Source organism: Myotis lucifugus, unplaced genomic scaffold (assembly GCF_000147115.1).
Source record: "Myotis lucifugus unplaced genomic scaffold, Myoluc2.0 scaffold_162, whole genome shotgun sequence".
Classification (NCBI taxonomy): domain Eukaryota; kingdom Metazoa; phylum Chordata; class Mammalia; order Chiroptera; family Vespertilionidae; genus Myotis; species Myotis lucifugus.
This window is the reverse complement of record NW_005871210.1, coordinates 2,072,214-2,092,940: the sequence shown is the minus strand read 5'-3', so window position 1 is coordinate 2,092,940 and position 20,727 is coordinate 2,072,214. Positions and strand designations below refer to the sequence as shown.

The 20,727-nt window shown below is 43.6% G+C and overlaps 1 protein-coding gene and 1 non-coding gene across 2 annotated transcripts in view; one reads left to right on the top strand and one right to left on the bottom strand.

Annotated features, from left to right (window-relative positions):
* Window positions 1-225: 225 nt before the first annotated feature.
* On the bottom strand, window positions 226-329 carry LOC111827429. Its single transcript, XR_002831002.1, has one exon. It is a non-coding gene; the product is annotated as a U6 spliceosomal RNA (small nuclear RNA).
* A 4,613-nt stretch (window positions 330-4,942) lies between these two features.
* COL17A1 (collagen type XVII alpha 1 chain) overlaps window positions 4,943-20,727 on the top strand; it is a 49,230-nt gene continuing 33,445 nt past the window's right edge. Inside the window, 9 exon segments of the mRNA XM_014461915.2 lie at window positions 4,943-5,133; window positions 10,380-10,442; window positions 11,433-11,477; window positions 12,488-12,592; window positions 13,992-14,123; window positions 16,634-16,681; window positions 17,590-17,625; window positions 18,930-18,977; window positions 20,307-20,444. Coding sequence (XP_014317401.1) covers window positions 10,391-10,442; window positions 11,433-11,477; window positions 12,488-12,592; window positions 13,992-14,123; window positions 16,634-16,681; window positions 17,590-17,625; window positions 18,930-18,977; window positions 20,307-20,444 — 604 coding nt within the window. The 5' untranslated portion in view covers window positions 4,943-5,133; window positions 10,380-10,390.

Genomic DNA, 20,727 nt, shown 5'->3' with positions numbered 1-20,727 from the left:
GCGCACATGCTAACCAAAGAGAAAGCTAGGAGGAAATATGGCCTTCTAGTCTTAGAAATGTTGTAGCAACCTGCAACAAATAATCATGTTCTCTTTATTTTAATATACAGGAATTCAGTTTTTTTTAAAAATCAGTGAAATTTTTTTTTGTCTAACAAAAAAAAAAGCTGAATCAACTATTGTAGATAGTGGAATTATCTCACTAATTATAAAATCATTTTCTCCTTTTTTAATGAAATGCTTATGAATTTGAATGTACTTGCGCAGGGGCCATGCTTATCTTTTCTGTATTATTCCAATTTTAGTGTATGTGCTGCCAAAGCAAGCACTATTTTCTCCTTTAGTGAACTTCACTTCTTATTGTCTCTTAGGAATGCAAGGCAAATGTGTCTCAAAGCTTTAGGATCCCTTGATGAACGTTTGATAAAAACATATTACTATCATATAATAATCTTATGGTAGAGGGTCACGGAATAGGGAGAAATCCACCTACAGGGTACATTCCTTTAAACCAAACAAATACAGAAAAATCTGTGTTCACAAAGGTTAATGAGGTAATGAATAGTCATTTGACAAAAACATCCACCCTAGTCACCAAAAACCGGATTTACACATCCAGTTTTTCAGAAACTCATCAGCCACAGAAAATGGGGTATACCTGTACTCACAGTGCTCAACAAGCAATGAGAGTCTGGTACCAGGTGTCGGTCTCGGCTACACATAAACAGACATCTTTTCTCCCCAACTTAGTTAAAAGTCAGTAGATAATTTTGGGAGGATGAATATTTTTCTGGTTGCCTCTTAAGGAAATTTTCTTTCTGCTCCATCAAAAATTGATTAAATGTGACTCATTAAACATAGATCCAAATGGAGCAAGAAACAAGAAACACCTTTCCGGTGTCTTAGTCATTGCTTTCTCCTAAATCTGACTCTGTTCCTTAATTTTAGTAAGAATTTTGTTGCTTTCTGGCTAATTTGAAACATTTAAAAGACAATTACCTAGTACCAGGATATGGTAGAAACTTAACATATGAATGTCGAATGAACATAAGGTTTCTTTTACCTCATGTACCAAGATATGTCTTATTGGAAATAATTTTGCCAAGCACAATAAACTATGAAACTTGAGTAACTAGAATATAATATGTATAGAATATAATCAGAACATATAGAATATACTAGAATACTAGTTATTACAGGAATAATAAACAGGAGGAAAAAAACAGCCATGCTGATTCCAATGGTTGGTTTTGTGTAGTAGTTATATGAATTGAATAATGGATTGGTTTATGGTTGCCAGCATCTAATACAGATTTTTATCCAAAATCATCAATAAAGTATACCAACACCATAATGCTGTTGATTGAAAATATCTCCATTGTTTAAATGGTTTTAGTTCTTATTTAAGTTATCATTTACCCTCAGCCTGTTCTGTTTTGATATTGCCTATCTCCTTTCAGTTCAAGCTGGGGGCAAACTTAAATCTTAATAATACACAGGCAGTGGGAAATTAGGGTTCAAAGGTTAAGTGGAATATAGGCTCTGCACTGTATAGAAAAACATCTCCTAGTCCTCCTCCTGTGTCTGTCTTTACTCTCACACTACTACCATACTCACAATACTTCTGACACCAGACATGATGGGGTGGGGGTTCCCACAATGTGACACCAAGCAATTCTCCATGACACTAGCTAGGTGTACTACATTTAACTTTTCAGACACTATCTACCTGGTGAAAATGTCAGATCCCTCCGGTTAAAGGCTGAGTCCCATGAGACTTTAAATGCCAATCACAAGTGGTAGGGCCCCAGGTTACCCACAACTTCTGTCCTATTGGGCTATACATTGGAGGTTCCCATAACCCGCTCCCCCTTGGATTCAGTTATTTGCTCAAACAGTTCACAGAACTCAGGGGAACTCTTACTTACATTTGCCAGTTTATTAGAGGATAAAATAAAAGATACAGATGAACAGCCAGATGAAGAGGTACAGAGGGTGAGATCTGGGAGTGTGCTGAGCACAGGAGCTTCAAGCCTCATGGAGTTGGGGTGTGTCACCCTCCCAGTCCATGGACATGTTCACCAACCTGGGAGCTCTCTGAACCCCACACTGTTGGGATTTTTATGGAGGCTTCATCATGTAGGCATGATCAATCATTTAACTCCTTTTCCAGTCCCTCTTCCCTCTCTGGAGCCACTTATTAGATGTAAGATCTTTGGCCTGGTTACTCAGTTTCTCTGAATTCCACTTTTTTCACCTATAAAATAAAGATAATACATACCTCTTAGGGTTGCTGTAGGGATTAAATAAGATAATGTATGTAAAATGTCTGACACATAATAGACTTTAGAAAACATTAGTTCCAACCTCTCTTCTTTCTTCTTTTTTTTAAAATATGTTTTTATTGATTTAAGAGAGGAAGGGAGAGAGGTAGAAACATCAATGATGAGAATCTTTGATTGGCTGCCTCCTGCATGCCCCACACTGGGGATCAAGCCTGCAACTAGGGCATGTGCCCTGACAGGGAATGGAACCACGACCTCCTGGTTCATAGGTTGATGCTCAACCACTGAGCCACACTGGTCAGGCTCTCTTCTTTCTTAATCATCCAAATATTCATACAATGCCTATATAGAGTTGTTCGCAAATGCCAATTTAAGAACATTTGCCAAATACCAGAACCACCTTCCTACCATGGCCTTTGAGACTGTGTGTGATCTAGCTCCTGCCTCTGTCCAGCTTCTCTTCCAATAGCACTCTCCCTTCACTTGGTGCACTTAAATGTATTGTCATCACTGTTCCTCAAACTCACCAGGCTTCTTCCACTTCAGAACCTTCTCAAATCCTCTTTTCCCTATCTAGGTTCTAGAATTCCTCCTTTCACCTGTGTAATCTCGATTCGACCATCTATCCGTTTAAATGTCACTTTCTTAGCAGGGCTTTTTCTTAACATCCCTCCTCAAGATTATGTCTTCTCTTTTGCTCTTTCATAGTACTCATAATTCTTTCTTCATAATAGCTACCACATTCTTAATGTATATTGGTACATAATTATTTGTTGTGTACATAATTTGTTGTAAATTATTTCCCCCCAGATTCAAATATTAAAGCTCAACCGCCAGTACCTTAGAATGTGATAGTATTTGGGGACATGGCCCTTAAAGAAGTAATTAAGTTAAAATGAGGCTGTTAAGATGGGCCTTAACCAATCTGACTGGTGACCTTATAAGAAGAGGAGATTAGGATATATAAAGAGAGACACCAAGGGTGCACACACACACACACACACACACACACACACACACAGAGAGAGAGAAAAGGCCGTGTGAGGACCCAGCAAGACGATAGCCATCGGCAAGCCAAGGAGAGAGGCCTCAGGAGAAACCAAACCCGCTGACATTTTGATCTTGGACTTCCCACCTCCAGAACAGGGAGAAAAATAATTTCTGTTGTTTAAGCCACCAGAATTTTCGTTATGGCAGTCCTAGTAGGGTATTCCGTTGTTTAAAGACTATCTTACTCCACTAGGCTGTGAACGACCTAATGACAAAGGACATGTCTATGTTTCACCACTGAACTCTCAGCATATAGTTCAACCTCTAGTTCCAAGCAGGAGTGGATATATTTTTGTTTAATTTATGAATTAATAAGTGAATGAATGCTGCAGGGTTGTGTCAATTTCATTCTGTCTGTCTTCCAGATTTTTCAGTGCTCTTCTCCTCTGAGACTGACAGCAGACATGTTGAGTAAGTATTTATTTGGGAAAGTCAGGAACATCCCAGAAAGCAAGAACCCAATAGTGTCACATTCTCAGACACTGGAAGGGTTCTGAAATGTGTGACTCCAAGCAGAATATTGGGAGCTTTGGAGTGAGAACCCCACAATTGGCGCTCAGACCCTTCAATGTATGTCTGCACATAGCAGGGTGCAAACATGCATTGGTGTTTTGCTAAAGGAATTCCATGGCTCCCCTCCAAGATCTTAGAATGATGCCTCAGAATTGGGAATCCAAACCTGACACTGGGTCCCAAGAAGATGCTTATGGCTCCAAAGAAGCACCTGAGTGAGTTCTAAGTTCAGACTTCCCATATTACCTACACCAAGAGTCTCAGCTAGTCTTTAAGGGTCCTGGAAAGCCAGCTGCTCTTCAGGTAATCATAAAAATTATCTAGATTGGTACAAATTGGCCCTCGAGGGAAGTCCAAGGGTTCCACGGAATGCACCTGAAGTGGCAGAGCCTCTGGGAGTCCCAGGTGTATGGAAATTATGCAGTTGCTGATTTGAGGAACAAGAAGATCCTTAACCCTCCCCAGCAGTATCCCTCTCCATTATTTAGGTGGCTACATGCCTGAAATCCTGTGACTAACATGTCACTCTTTGGAGTCAGCATCACTATATCAGGTTGCCTTATATTTTAAAAAATGAATGCCCATTCCAATTGCTCCACATTTTCCATCAGTAACATCTTATTCTGAATTAGTTCACCTACTGTTTCTTCCAGGTGGACTTGACCTGGCTTGGGTCAGAATGGGGGAAAGAGGTCAAAGGTCTCGAACATCAATCATGCCAACTTCACAGTTCTTCTGGGGCTCAGATGACTTGACCACAGGCCACTACATGCCCAGCTATACCACGGATCATGCCTATTGGGATTTTGAGTATTCCATGGCAGTGAGGAAGGGGAATACCAAGTTGTGGCAGTTCTCTGGCTAAAGAAGGTAAGAAGTAATACAAGGGAATTTCCTTTACACTGACCTTAGTTCCATTTCTTCATGGGCCCAGAAATGGTTAATCCTCCTAAACAGGTAGGAGAAAATTTCTGCCTCCTATAAAGTTTGATTCCTGGAGGCAGATTTTTTTTTTAATCCCGCAAGTGTCAGATAATTGGGAGGGTGGAGTAACGCTGTAAACCACGACACACCTTTGTCAGGACTTGTCTGGGAGCAAAGGACTGAAAGAAACAAGGGGGGAGAAGACGTGAACATTTCTGAAAGATCACTCAGCTTTAACACACCTTGGCTGGGTCTGGATAAAAAAAGTGGGAACTGCAAACGTCTAGAAGAAAACATCAGGGGAAGAGAGAGGGGGGATTTATTCAAAGTTGTTTCCCATTCCTTCAGAATCTCAAACGAGGTAAGTAACAGGAAGACTTTGACTTTTCTCCCTTTGCCTGAGACTTTGATTTGAGGTTTGCCATTTAGAACTTAAATGTTTGTTGGAGAAAATAAGATAAAGTTGTTGAATTTCAAGTGTTCTCGTCGACGTGATTAATTGATCATAAGTGATGACTTCGGTTTATGCATTCTGCTTAGAATAAGTCTTTTAAAGGATCAACAAGAAAGATCCATCAGTGGTAACGAGAAGAAAAAGGCTAATTAAGATACACTGGGCTCTAGTGCCAGAATTTTTTGTATTATTTTCAGTGTTATAAAATGGCTTGTGTTAAGTTGTTTTATTTAAAATATGATAAGCGTTCATGATTTCTTCTCTCTCAACCTCTCTCTCGTTCTCCCCACTCCCTCTCTTTCCCTCTCTCCCCTGACAGCAGAGGTGAAGTGTAGGTAAGGGGAGCCTTCGGGAAGCAGCCCCTGAGCACTCAGAGCTGATGTGCTGCCCAGGCCTCTGTGCTGCCAGGTTCTGGTTAAGCTAAAGGCGCTGGGCGAACATTGTTGTTTACCACACTCTAAAATTACTACTTGCCTAATCTAAAGTAACGTGGAAATATCTGCAATGATATAATTAATCCAGGAATTTCCTGGAGTCAAATGTAGAACAAAACAAAAACCAAAAAAATCGTGTGTGTTCATACTTTAACTGGCCAATTTGGGCCCCCAAAACCATTTTGGGGTGAGAATTACCAGCTTAGGAGTCCCACTAGACCACATTAACTACTAACTGACAAATTACTACTTTACTTTCTGAAGTATAAGCAAAGCCTCTGGCACACCACTTCTTTTGAGAAGCAGTTCATCAGTAGCCTACTGGTTGGATTTGTTCTGTCCATAAAATGTAGTGAGATTTTATAAAGTTTCATTTGAAAAGCAGAATAGTTCCTTCCCACCTCTTAGAGCTAAGGCACAGAGCTAAGTCACAACTAAACTAAAGCAGGGGGCCAGCCCCTTCAGAGAATCAGAGGGGCCTGCTTTACTCTCAGCCCCTTCAAAACACCCCAAAAATCTGGGCAGAGTTTACATGGGGAAAGCTAAAGTGAACAGTTCTGATTTAAGCTTAGATAGAAACTCTTTATTTTAGTGAAACCAATCCGACCTGAGAACTGACCACATTCTTAGATGATGCCTGACCCAAAGAAATCTGTGCTTGCCTGCTTTGGCTCATTTGTTGTTATTAACAGCAGTAGGGTTTACCCAAACATGGCTGTAAACAAGCAGCATAATCACAAAGCTTATGCCCAAGCTTCCCCACTCCCAAGCTCTGAAAATCCTAAGACGCCAAATATTGTAAGTGGGCAAACCCATTGCTGGGGTAGAGACAAAAGCTTGGGGGCAATCAACCCCAGGGCATTGGTTTTCTTTGCTGTCAAACTGCTTGGCCCCTCTGTTTACCGATCAGTAGCTGGGTCGTTTTCTTATACTTTGACCATTTTGTTGTTGTTTTGTATTGAAGTGTACAGAGATTGGAGTAATAAGAGCTGTAAAAAACAAAACAAAAAAACTTATGATACCTTACCAGAGTATAGGGACATTTATTATTAAAATAGAAAATAGAGAGAACGTTTAGCTTCTCTAGTCCCTTCTTTGTATCAAAGACCAAGATGTTTAATGAGCCGTTAGAATAAGATGAGGTCTATGCCATGGTTTTCAATTGCTGTCCTTGCTTGTGTGTGTGTGTGTGTGTGTTACACCTCATCATCATTGGACTAGTTTTAGGTGGATGTGACATCATTTAAATGAAGTGAAAAGAAAAAACTCAAAGAGGTAGAAAAATGATTTTGAAATTGCATTTTTTTTTTTTGCATCAGAAAATGGCATGGGATCAGTTCAGCAGAGCATTAACTATGAAATAACCATGAGGCAGCCCGTTAGAGCTGTGGAGGGAAATTAGCGCACTTCTGAAATTAACAACTTGAGTGAAGTTCTCATCCTTCTTCTGGTGAAGCGGCCCAGACATCCAAGAAGTTAAAAACTATTCTACTCGACTGTGCTTCCATTAAGTAGTGTTTTTGGAGGAGGGTGCACTGCTCAGAAAGACAGGATTGGGCTTGTGCCTGGGCATGTAATTTCCTTTTGCTACTGTTAGTTACGCTTTTTAAATCCATCGGCACTTAAAATGTTTAAAAAGGAAGTCTTGTGGAAATACTGTAGATCCCACAGGATGATCCCAGTCTAGGTTTGTGCCTCAACCCCTCGTTTTCCATTTGATAACCCACTTACAGAAAGTTTCCTCTCACATTTGGTTTAAAGGAATCCATCTCCCAACACTTTCCTGCCACTTCAGACTATCAGTCTGGGAGAATTTTGGCAGTCAACAGAGTTCCATCTTGTACATGTCAGGCCCAAGAAGTCATTCTTTTTGGCCATGGGACACACACTTGAAGGGCTTCAGGCTGAGAGAGAGGCAAGGGGCTATCCTGCACCCACCTAGGCCACATTCCATCCCAGCTCTAGGCAAGGAATGAAGCCTCATGGGAAAACTCCCAGGTGGATCTGAGAAGCCACAGAAGGCCTTTTTGTAGGTATGTGCCCTCCCACCCCAGACTCTGAAGAAGGGCATCTGATTTCTTAGCACGATGTCTCTCTGTGCCCTCTGGAAGTTGGGAAACCCTTGGCTTTTTGCTGCAGATCTCAGGGCTCCGTAATTAGGATTTAAGAAAAAGATGGGGGGCGGAGGGCGGGGGAGGGCGAGGAAAGTCTGTTATTTTTCTGGGTATAGAAGCAACAAGAAAACACTTGCCTGTTTTGCTACTTAGACACTTCAACTCTTACCAAAAGGTCATCAGCCTGCCTTGATGGCCACAAGTGGAATAAACCCATCCCATCCCAAATTTGTAGTTGCTGGCAGCAACTTTCATTAAAGAATCAAAGTAAGCAATCATCTGTGGGAAGTAAAAGTTTCCATGGATTGTTATAAACAGTTCCTTTCAGGATAATGTTTCCTATGGATTCAGGTGCCATCCTAGGTGCACCCATCGGCAGCCAGGTGCATTTGAATGTTAATCTTCAAAATGGTTCACAGCTAATGACCAACTTTGTTTTTTTAAGTGGAGAGGGGCTTCAGAGGTACCAAAGCAATTAATGCTTAAACAAAGGATTTCAAAGAGGATATCCAGTTACAGGTTATTGCTGGAATGCAGACTGAGTCACAGGCCAGGTCTGGCCTTCCAGAGAGGCTGGACTCCCTTGTTAAACTGTTTATGGGCTCCTCCTCTAGGCTTTGGGGCACATACCTACAAAAGGCCTTCTGTGGCTTCTCAGATCCACCTAGGAGTTTTTCCATGATGCTTCATTCCTTGCCTAGAGCTGCGTTTAAAAAACTTCGATGAGCAAGAAGTTGGCACATTCAACCCAGCCCTGAAGCTAGCTGTGCCGATCTTGGTTAACTCTACCAGGTGGTTGCATGTGGTCTTGCTTTTCAAGGTGGGAAGTTACTCAGGGTTAATTATGACTTTCATGGGTCCTAGACACTTTTGCCATTGGGACCCCTTCCTCCGTTAAAAAAAAAACCAACCAAACTTTAAAAATTGTATTTATTTTATAACTACATTGGAATAAGGTAATCCAGGTTGGAGTGTGTCCATTTTTCCTTCTGATTTTAAAAATAAATTAAAATAGTTTTTTGGGGCATGTAAAAGTATGATGGTATTAGGCACTAAAGTCACCAGGCAAGAAAAAAAGCTTGAAAGCAGAGATCTTTGAGCAAGGGGTGTCCTGGGCAGAAGTGGCTTGCCCCAGAATTCTAGAATCCAATTTAAACTTTATCCAAAATATAATCTGGGAGGAAAGATGGGTTGGGAGTGTGGGGGAAGAAGACCAAAGGGAAAGCCAGATTTCAAGTTCTTCCAGAACCTGACACTGGAATCTCCAGCCACAAGAGCTCAGTTGGGCTATATAATCATGCATGTTTAGGCCTGAGCCCCATCCCAGCCCACCCCTTGATGTCAGCCCTACCTTATCCCACCCACACTCCAGGACACAATGGACAAGATCTCAATGATTTTCCTTTCCAGAAGCAGAGTAATCACAAAGAGGGACCATAGCTAGCATGTACGAATATTTTATATTCTTACATCTTTCAATAGATTTTACACATGTTTTCTTCATATTATTTTTCTAGTTATGTCTGCAAAAAAGCACACTAGGGCTAGTTTGTTATAAAGAGAAAGTTTCAAATTGTTAAAAGTGTAACGTTCCATACAAGTATGACCATTAGCATGATTATTATCCTGATTTCAATCCATCAAACATCATTCTCACACCCAAACTCTAAATAATAAAGCATAAATGTCTTACGTTCATAGAGCTCCATATAGAAGATTGAACATTATGGGATACATCAAAATGAGTTAGCTGAAAGCACTAAGTGCTTTGACAGATAGATATCCTTCAGTTATTTGTTACTTTGACAAAGAATGGAAGTATTATAGTCAGAGGTCCGGGCAGCACATCATCTATGTATTAATGCCCAGCAGGGGGCAGGCAGCCTGTTCATTTAGATTCTGAAAAATAAGATCTCAGTACAAGGAATAGAATCAAAATTGAAACTATTAAATTACTTGCTATTATAAATGATACAAGAATAACAAGAGATGACTCATAAAAAATGTGCACATGAAAGAATTATGCTTTGAATTCCAGGAATCAAGTTTTAGGTTCTCAGCTTGAATAGTAGGGACCTATGATTAGAAGAAGTGATAATAAGCCTGACTGGCATGGCTCCATGGTTGAGCACTGACCTATGAACCAGGAGGTCACAGTTCGATATCCAGTCAGGACACATGCCTGGGTTGCGGGCTCAATCCCTAGTAGGGAGTGTGCAGGAGGCAGCCGATCAGTTATTCTCTCTCATCTTTGATGTTTCTATCTCTCTCTCTTTCTTCCTCTTTGAAGTCAATAAAAATATACTTTTTTTTTTTTTTTGCCCTAACCGGTTTGGCTCAGTGGATAGAACGTCAGCCTGCGGACTCAGGGGTCCCAGGTTCGATTCCTGTCAAGGGCACGTACCTTGGTTGTGGGCACATACCCAGTAGGGAGTGTGCAGGAGGCAGCTGATCGATGTTTCTAACTCTCTATCCCTCTCCCTTCCTCTCTGTGAAAAAATCAATAAAATATATTTTTTTTAAAAAACTTTAAAAAAATATATATACTTTTTTTTAAAGTGATAGTAAGAGGCATTGTTGTTTATGGTTTTTGGCTTTTCCACAGGTGGCTATGGTATGGATGTGACCAAGAAAAGCAAGCGAGATGGCACCGAAGTCACCGAAAGAAGTAAGAGCATGATAATTACCAAAGTGATTAAAATCTGGAAAGAGTAAATAATTCATCCCTAGTTCCACCATTAACTACTGTATCATTTCTTTCTATTTTTTCTTTTTTGTTTTGTTTTTGTATTTAGGGTGTGTGTTTTTTTTCTTTTTGGCTTTTTAAAGCAACTATCATTTTAAAGGTATTTCTAAAAAAAAAAAACACAAAAAAAACGATTCCTTCCCATGAGATTCCTTTTGTTTATTTTTATTTTAACATACTTGTAATCAAAATGTGTTCTGCTTTTTCTTCAAAGATGAAAACTGCCATTTTGATGAATAATTTTTATAATCAGCATTTTTAATGGTTTCATAATATTCTGTTGAATGAATTTGCTATCGTGTGTTTAACCATTTCCTTATTTAGGGATATAGTCCTGGAGTGTGGATGGGATAAGGCAGGGCTACACCTCCCCAGGAATGGTCCTGCAGATTTTAGAATGAATTATGATGTCCTTGAGACACCCTCAAATTTATTTTTTAAAAGGCAAGGTAATTATCCACTTCCCAGTGAACTCAGCCAGGATGATGCATGGGCCCCAGCTGGACTGGGTGACCATTTGGAAGGGCAGTGCAGTGAAAGAGTGTGACTTGAGACCTTGAGAGTGACTTGAGGTGCTGGTTCTCCTTCAAAGGCAAATCCAAGCCTGGACTGGATGTAATAGTTAAACGAGTGATATTGATGCCATGACAACTCATTTTTCAAATCAATGGATAGCTACCTCCTTTTGGTTCCAAAGGGATATAAATGTATTTTCCAGGTACACTAAACTTCATTGTTATTGTACATATTTTCATGTATAGTGAGAAAGATCATATTCCTTATCACATAATATACAAAAATCTCTGTGGAACCGAATGTAATGCGCTGAGCCTATGACAGATGAGGACTTGCCGAACTACAGGGATTTCAGTGCCTTACATAAGATCTGATCTTTTCCTTGTCTTTTCCTAGTTATCACCGAAACAGTAACTACGAGACTCACATCCTTACCGCCAAGTAAGTGACTATCTCGAGAGCTTCTTCTCAGTGACTTATGTGTGAAGGACTCTGCGCCTAACCTTTCCCAGCGGCCTCACGCTCCAGTAGAGCAAATCCAAAATACCTGAAATCTCTTTTTTTCTTTACAGTTATATTGACATCAATTCGTATACCATAAAATTCACAGTTTGGGGTGTATAATTCAATGGTTGTTAGTATATTTAGAGTTGTGCAGCCGTTGCAACAATCAAATTTTAAAACATTTTCATCCTGCCAACAAGAAACCTCATGGCAATTTGTAGCCACTCCCCATTCTCTCTCCAGTTCCTGAAAACCACAAATCTACTTTCAGTCTCTATAAATCTACTTTCAGCCTGATCTGGAAACTGAAATATTGAAGATATTATCTCCCCTGAGCATGGGGTGGGAGCAGGGAACCACCAGTGAGGTTTCTGTTTGAGTCTCCATTTTCCTCGGGAGGTCTTTATGTGTAGTGGATGCTGTAATGGAGGTCTGAGCCCTAAAGTTAAGCCTGCCCCTTCCAGGAAGCCTGGCACCCAGAGGCGGAGGAGTGTGGAAATCCCACCCATCAACATGGGAGGTTGGAGTATGATGGGCTGCCGGATGGGAAACTGGCAACACAGCGCTGTTTCCAGTCCCTCCAACAATTCTAGGGGCTGCATGCCTGGGGCACTGACCAGGCATTTGAAAAAAGCAAGCCCAGCCCAGACCCTGGCCTCAAGGAGCTTTTTCATCATTTGCTACATTTTCTAATATTTAAATTTCCCTAATAAATGACTTGCAATGCTCCACCCAGAAGACATCCTTTTTAAGTCGGGTGGAATATTTCCTTTTAACATTTGTATCAGAAACAAATGAAATGAGAGCCTGGCAGCTTGATGGGAAAGGGAGCCCAAACCATGAGGGTCATGGTTGGGAAGCTAGGGAAGGCTTCCAAGGGGCAAGGGATAAAGGACCCTCTGGGCTGACTCCACCCAGAAATGATCACCTGCTCCTTGTCTCTGCAGAAGGGGGGACCACCAATGGCTATGCTAAAACGGGCTCCCTCAGTGGAGGGAGCCGGCTGGAGAAACAGAGCCTGACCCATGGCAGCAGCGGCTACATAAACTCAAGTAAGTGCCTGCTGGTGAGGGGTGAGGGTGGGGGAAGAGCAGACTGGGATTGAGTGCTGCAAGGAGAGGGGCCAAACTGTCATCCATCCAAATGACCCAAAGAGCATGTAAATGACACCGAACCCAGAAAAAGTGAGACTTTCACATCATCTGCATTTGATGCCGACCTAAAATGGGGTCAACTTTCATTACTTCCCTAATATAAATAACAATAATTAATTAAGGAGGCTTCGTGGGGAGGTGGCTCCTTCCCCCCTGAATCACTCTTTAAGCCATCTCCTTTAGAGAAGAGTGCACATCTGAGGGCTTACAATTTGAATTAACAACAACCACTAAAGAAACTGAAGGACTGGGTCCCTGTGCGCAGGGAATCTGATCCCACACCCTGAGAGTTTCCACTGGGCAAGCGCCCAACATCGGCCCATTGTTCCCCATGAACCACTCTTTCATGGTAGCTTTCAAACTAAGCAAAACAAAACAAGGCATAGGGGGAAAGCAAGCACACACATAGCCCACCAATACATTTTATTTTATTTTATTTTTAAAATACATTTTATTGATTTTTCACAGAGAGGAAGGAAGAGGGATAGAGTTAGAAACATTGATCAGCTGCCTCCTGCACACCCCCCACTGGGAATGTGCCCGCAACCAAGGTACATGTCCTTGACCGGAATCGAACCTGGGACCCTTCAGTCCACAGGCCGACGCTCTATCCACTGAGCCAAACTGGTTAGGGCACCAATTAATTTTAAAAATCTTGGAGTGACACTAAAGAAGAAGACCCAAGCCTGGCCAGTATAGCTCAGTGGTTGGGCATCAACCTATGAACCAGGAGGTTGCAGTTCGATTCCCAGTCAGGGCACATGCCTGGGGTGCTCAATCCCCAGCAGGGGGCGTGCAGGAGGCAGCTGATCAATGATTCTCTCTCATCATTGATGTTTCTATCTCCCTCTCCCTTTTTCTCTGAAATCAATAAAAAATATATTATTTTTTTTAAAAAGACCCAAGGCAGGCAAATGGTCAGGCTGACCAAGAGAAGCGCCTGCCCTCATCTGTTGAGGAACCTCCCACATGGGATTATGTTCTACTAGTCTCTCCAGCAATGAGCTCAGATTAGTGCCAGGTCTTTAAGAACAACCCTGCCAAAGCCCCTCCATTTCCATACACTGCAGCTATGTGCATCAAGGACCCCCAGCTTGGGGAGGAAGGGCAGGAACAATGACGCTACCCCATTTCTGAGCACCCGAGGGAATGTGGGGTGGAGCCTTTCAGTGCTGATGTCCTCTGGCCCCTCCGTGGGGCCCTCTTTCATTCGGAGCAGCCTGGTGCACGTGGTTAAGGTAACTGGCTGCCAATCCGCTGAAGTGCTATGAGGACTGACACTCTTTCTGGTTTGCAGGTGGAAGCACCCGAGGCAATGCCTCCACCTCCAGTTACAGGAGGGCTCATTCGCCTGCCTCCACTCTGCCCAACTCACCAGGCTCAACCTTTGAAAGGAAAACTCACATCACCCGCCATGGAACATACGAAGGTATGAGAGAGAGAACCACTCTCTTCCCAGTAACTTCACTCATCCTTTGACGAATTGGCACCTGTGTTCACCTGGGCCTGCCCCCTCACCTTTCTCTCCACCCTTCCTTCATGTCTTTTAAGGACTGACATTACCCCTCCGTTCATTCATTCATTTAGTCCCTTTCCCATGTGGTATTTTATCACATATCTACCATGTGTTTGACACCATGCAGAATGCTTTGAGGGATGCTTAAATGAACCAGAGGCTTAAATGGATCTTGTCTTCAAGGAATCTGTAGTCTAAACAGACAAGTTAAGATGACAGATAAAAACCATAATACAAAGTACAAGGCAATTATCATTTCAAGCTGAGTCTCCAGGAAAGTGTCTCTAGGGAAGGTGCCTGTGAGCTGGGCCTTCATGATGTGGAAGATTTTGATACCCAGAGGTGGAGGGATGGGTGCTCCAGGCCGCGGGAGCAGCAGCACAGCAAGGACAGGCAGAAGAGTCAGGACCGTGGTGCTTAGGTAAGAGGGCGGGCTTGAGGGACTCAGCATCAGTGCCAGGCTGAGATGTTTGGACTTTATTCTGTATATAGTGAGAAGCCACAGAGATTTTTTGAGCAAAAGAGTCGATCATATTTGAGGTCCAGGACTAGCACTCTGAAAGCCACGTGCAGGAAAAATAGGGAGGGAAGGGGCTGAACATGGTGACATGTTAGACTGTGCTCAATAGTCCAGGGAAGGGAAAACTTGGCTGAGACCAGGGTGGTGGCCGTGGGAGAGGAGAGGAGGAGCTGGAGGGGAGAGGTATTGCAGAAGGGGAATTGGCCGGTTTGACAGTTGATTAAATGTTGGGAAAAGGGGAGTGTCAAAAGTTCAGAAATTACGGAAGTAAAACCAACGAATCACTAAAATACTAGTTAGTAACAGTGTATTGTGTGCAACCAAAAAGACAGTTTGCAGGCTGAGAGCACTCAAACCAAACATGGAATGAGGCTCCAGGTTGTATTGTTACAAAGCAGCTTATGTAGTTTATTTTTCATGGTGACTGATTATACTGTTAGAATTTCCTTAAGTGATAGGGAATTGGTCAGTGGTTACCTCATATTAACCACAGTTTTCATCTTTGAAAAGCTCCTTGTTGGCAGGAGGAAACAGTTTCAGTTTTGCTTATGATTTTCAGAGGCATAAGCAAGAGGCGACTTAGTTCATCTTTTAAAATTAGCTAAATTACGCTTTGCTTGAATGATTCATCTAGTTTTGTCTGTTCGGGGGATTTTTAAGGCTGGTCTCCCTTTGTTTTTTATTTTAACGGAAGAAAAAGGAGTTAGTGATTCTGCTGAAATTAGAAACACGGGTGGTTGGGTTCATGTTGGTGCCCACAATTACAGCAGGGAGTTCACGCAGATGAATTCAGTTATTGGGTCCTTAAGTAGAACTACTGGCAGGGCTTTCAGGTGGGGTTACCAAGCAGGTAGAGGGACTCATAGGACTTCAGCTCATGGAAGAAGTCAGGGCCAAACACCCCATTTGGAGTCATTCACCAAGAGATGGAAAACTGAAGGAATTGGCTGAGGAAGAGAGTATAAAAAGCAGAAGAGAGCAAAGAAAGGTAAAGTTTGGGGAAGAAAGAAAAAGAGCTGGGGATACAGAGGAAGAAGATACTTTGAGGGGAGCAGGAGACTAGGTACAGGCGGCGTCATTGAAGTCAGTACAAGAAAGTGCTCAGGGTCAAGAAGGAGAAGGCAGGAGGAGGCTACTGGAGGTCTGGTGATCTGCAGAAGCAGGTTTAGTGGAAAACAGACAAGCCAGGCAGCAAATGGGTCTAATAGTGACTGGAGAAGCAGGATTAGGGATGGGTACCCCCAGTAACTGACTTAAGACCAGAACTGCCAGGGAGTCTTGGGGAGCCACAAATCCAGGCTAAGAGCATGGTGTCACCACAGTGCTTTCTGGTGTTGGGCCTACACAGGGGCTAGTACCTTCATTTTTACAGGATCCACACTCAGGATGACCTTCACAAGGTCAGAGACATCCTAGATAACAGCACATCTAGAGGCCAGGCCACCTTCACCAGCACTGGCATGGGGCAAACAGTTGAGGAAGTGAAAACAAAAAAGGCTCCTACCTTCCTTTGTTCAATCCTTGCCCCACTGAAGTAGCCCAGGAACCAGATTGAAGGGCCACAACCATATCCGATAGGCAAAGCGGGTGTAGGTCAGGAGCTCGCTGAAGAGCACCTGTTGTCCTCCTGAACACGCAGGCCGCAAGGTTCATAAAGGGGTACCCGGCAGCACCCTCTCGGGAGCTGTTTGGGTTCAAGTGATCATTGGTACAGGCAGACCTCAGAGATATTGCGAGTTTGGTTCCAGGCCAGGCCACCTCAATGAAACAAGTATTGCAATGAAGCAAGTCGTAGTCTTTTTGCTGGTGGAGGGTCTTGCCTTCAATTTGTAGAAAACGCCAACACCTGTGAAGAACAATAAAGCGAGGTGTGCCTGTACTGAGTGTTTTGTCCTCTCTACAGGGAGCTCCAGTGGCAACTCTTCTCCGGAGTACCCTCGGAAGGAATTTGGTATGTCCCCTCCTTATCTCCTGAAGAAATGGTCAAATGAGGCACTGGAAAAGGGCCGGGGGCTCAGGAGGGGCGGAAGTGGGGGCGGGTAGGGGAAGGAACATCGTGAGTTAAATGGATTCTCCTAAAAGAGTTTAACCTCTGCTGACCTGTTTTACTCTTGCTTTTCATCCTGAAACATTTATGGGGATCGTTGCAGCCTTTGCTCGTGAGGCTACCGAAATAGCAAGCTATTCATGCAAAGCTCAGGCGTGGACAGATAAGCCCTAAGGCCAAGCAACAATTGTAGGATTTATTTCCTTCCATAGAGACCCCCCAGCAAAGAGGAGTGGGGGTCAGAACACACACGTGCCAAACCTCCCAGCACTTCCACCACAGCAGGCTTCTAAGAGGCACATGGTGGGACACGTGAAACCCAAGTATCTTCTGGCCTTAAGTCTTTCATCCACGTTCTTGGATTCTCACTGTGCATATGAATTGATATGATCATTGATTATACAGTGGTTATAATTTTATTTGTTTGCTTTCAACAAAAAAACTAAAGAAAAGATCTGGCAGCCTTTTGATAACATTTGATCAGTGTGTAGGGAGCTAGTCCAAATGGATCATGCTCCTAAATGGATTACCTCAGCTAATTTAGCACTCAAGTGTGAGCTAACTTAACATTCATTTAGCTACCTTAACACCTTAAATGCACTGGGGGCCTTGCAAAACTTTCTCTGCCTTTTGGCTACATGGTCATCATTTAGTAAACATCCACTATCCATAAGGACACCTATCTGGAAAACACATACTGTGAAAACCAGCTCCTCCCCCAACCCAAATAGTTCAACCCCCACATCAAAAATATTTAGCACACCACCTCTTATCTATGCTTAAGATAACTTTTTTGTTTGTTTGTTTCTCAGCATCTTCTACAACCAGAGGACGTAGCCAAACACGAGGTGAGCTCTATCTCTGGGTTCAATTCAGTTCAATCAAGAAGTATTTTCTGAGCATTTAGCAGGGGTCCTCAAACTTTTTAAACAGGGGGCCAGTTCACTGTCCCTCAGACCGTTGGAGGGCTGGACTATAGTTTAAAAAAAAACTATGAACAAATTCCTATGCACACTGCACATATCTTATTTTGAAGTAAAAAAAACAAAACGGGAACAAATACAATATTTGTATTTGCATGTGGCCCTTGGGCCATAGTTTGAGGACCCCTGATTAACTGTCCAGCCTTGAGCCGGGAAATGGGAGGAGTGCAGAAGAATAAATGAGGCCTGGTTCTACCCTCAAGGGGCCTACAGCATCCTGGGAATCTTTTGCTGGCTCCACCAGGGTGGGAAGGGTAGATCTGACTGTAATCTAACGAGCACGTGGAGACAGGAATAAAAACGCATGGTAACCACCTGGGCAGTATTTGGTTCTGCTGTGGATTGTCTGAAGATGCTGGCGCTACATCTTGTTTCACTTCTAATCTCCTGGTTGACTTTAACAAGAGGTGCTGTGAATGCCTTTATGCATCAAAACTAAGCAAAAGCCCTTCTTTTTCCAATTATCCCTGGGGACAAAGGGCTCTGTGACAGTTTTGCACTCTCCACATCTGCCCATGGATAAGGCTATAGGTGGAAAACATGGTCCCGGGCAAGCTGCCCTTATTGAACCTGGTGAGGAGCAGGTGTCAGGGCCACACAGAAGGCAGAATTCTTCGTAGGCTTTGGGAGTTCTCGATGGCCAGCCTAGACTTGAAAAGTTAGGAACATACCAACCAACCACAGCTTTAGGCTGATAGTGGAAAGATGGCAGTCTTCCACCTGAAACTAATAATGTTAAACTACCCACTTTCTGCCCTCTGCATTTCTGAAGAGGCCAAAATGGCTAAGTAAACATTACAAGTTTTAGAATCCTCTCGCTACTGCCTGAGAGACCCTGGAGGCAGGAGAGCAGCGTGGTTCTGGCAACTGGGAAACGGGTGACTGGAGAGGGGCGGGTCATTGATGACGGTGATGGAGCCGCCCTCTTCAGCCTGGGGTTTCATCAGAACATCTCCAGGCGGCTGGAGGTGTGCAGTGGGCAGGCTGGGGTGTAGGGAGAGGACATTTCTTTTTGAGCAGCACTCGTCCTGGGTATACCTGGGTGTCCTGTTCCCAGGACACAGATCTCAAAACAGCCCAAAGATTTACCCATTGCTCAGAGCTCAGTGTCAGACTCTGTGACCCAAATTCCTTCACTCACAGCCGTCTCCTTCCCTTTCCTCCTGCAGAGAGTGAAATCCGAGTGCGACTGCAGAGTGCATCCCCATCTACCCGATGTAAGTGGTCACTGTCTTGCTGAAAAGAAAGGGCCCAGGAATCCAGGGCTGTGTGTGTGCGCTCGTGTAGTCACTCAATCATTAAATGTCTCTGAGGGCCTTCTGTGAGAGAGATCCTGTGCTAGGTGCAGGGGGAAAGGAGCTGAGTAAGTCACAGTCCCTGCTGTTCCATTGTTCACAGACTAATAGGGAGACAGTCAACAACCAGCTATGACAGCTCAGGGAGTGGAGGGAGCAGGGGTCCTGGGAAGCCTTCCTGGGTTAGTGTCACTTGAAGAGCGACTGAAGGGTGGGTCAATTAGGCTCCATGGGATGAGCTGGCAGACATTTGAGGACCATATGATGAGACTTTGGAGAAAGCTTCAGTGTGGCTGAAGGAAAAGCAGCAATCTCAAATGTTAGGGATTCCCTATCTCTGTCTACTGTGTTAGACCTCATTTGTTCTTGTTAGAGGTTATTTGACATTTTGAAATGAGCCCAACTATTAGGATAGGAGCTGAGTGGGTGGCTCAGGAATCAGAGATGGGCACTTGCCCAAAGAGCTCAGTGCCTGGGGTCCAGGAATCTGACTCTAGGCCTGATCTGTCTCATCTGAGCCCTTCTAGGCTTAGGGGTGCTGAGTCCATAGGATGGGGATATCGGGGGAGGGGGTCCTGGGTGGTCCTCCAGGAGGTGTTGTCTGCAAATCTGTCTCCTTTTATGCATTGCCCTTGCACCATGCCTCCCCCTCCTCCCTCCTCTGCTGTTTGCCATGTGGGAAGCACAGGGAGCCTGCTCCACTAGATCGCCTTGCTGCAAATAATACCAGCCAGACGGGCTTGAAATTAACTCACACAAAAGCAGCATAATGTTTAGGAGTTATGGGCCACAAATCCCTCCGACACTGCAGAGCATACAAGGTCAGGGACCCGACACCTGAGGCGTCCTGCGCAGGGGTTGAAATCACTACTGAACCATTTGTTTCAAGGGGCCTGGTTCTCTAACTGCCCTGGGTATAAATTTCCCTTGACCCAGGATGACATTGTCTTTCAGCCACAGAGTCATCCCTGTGGTGTCTGATGAGGTATAATTAGGAAATATCTACCGACGATTTTGACCTCCTTGTAGAGGCACTATATTTATGAGGCCATTAATATTACAAAGTGCCAGGTTATTAAGTGCTATAAATTGACAAAATGCAAAAATTATCAGGCTAACCAAAAATGTCCCAGCATGCAAAGTAGATGCCATCCTCCCTCGTGTTCAGAATGCCATAAATGTAACTCTCACTGCAGCCGGACTTGGGAAATCATCCTGGGCCTAATGGAAAATGTGGGGATTCTTCTACAGGGACGGAATTGGATGAAGTTAAACGTCTGGTCAAGGGAAGCCGATCAGCAAGCGCGAGCCCCACCCGGAATTCCTCCAACACGCTCCCCATCCCTAAGAAAGGCACTGTGGAGACCAAAACCGTGAGCTCCCAGTCAGGTGAGCCCTACAGCCCGGGGCTGCGTGGAGGGAAGGGAACAAGGTGGTATATTAGTCCTGGTCCAGGAATTCAGTCATACCCTGGCAGGCCCTCAGACTATGGCAAAGCACTGCCCTTTATGCAGCATGAAAATGTGGGCTGGTCAGCCATCCCAGGGGCCTGCTGAGTCAGGCTCTACATCCTAGAGATTTCCTCCAAGAGGTTCTTGACATCTCCTGGGAATGTGTTGGCCAGGTTCCCCAAAATGAAGAATATTGGGAAGTTGTCATGTTTTCTTTCATT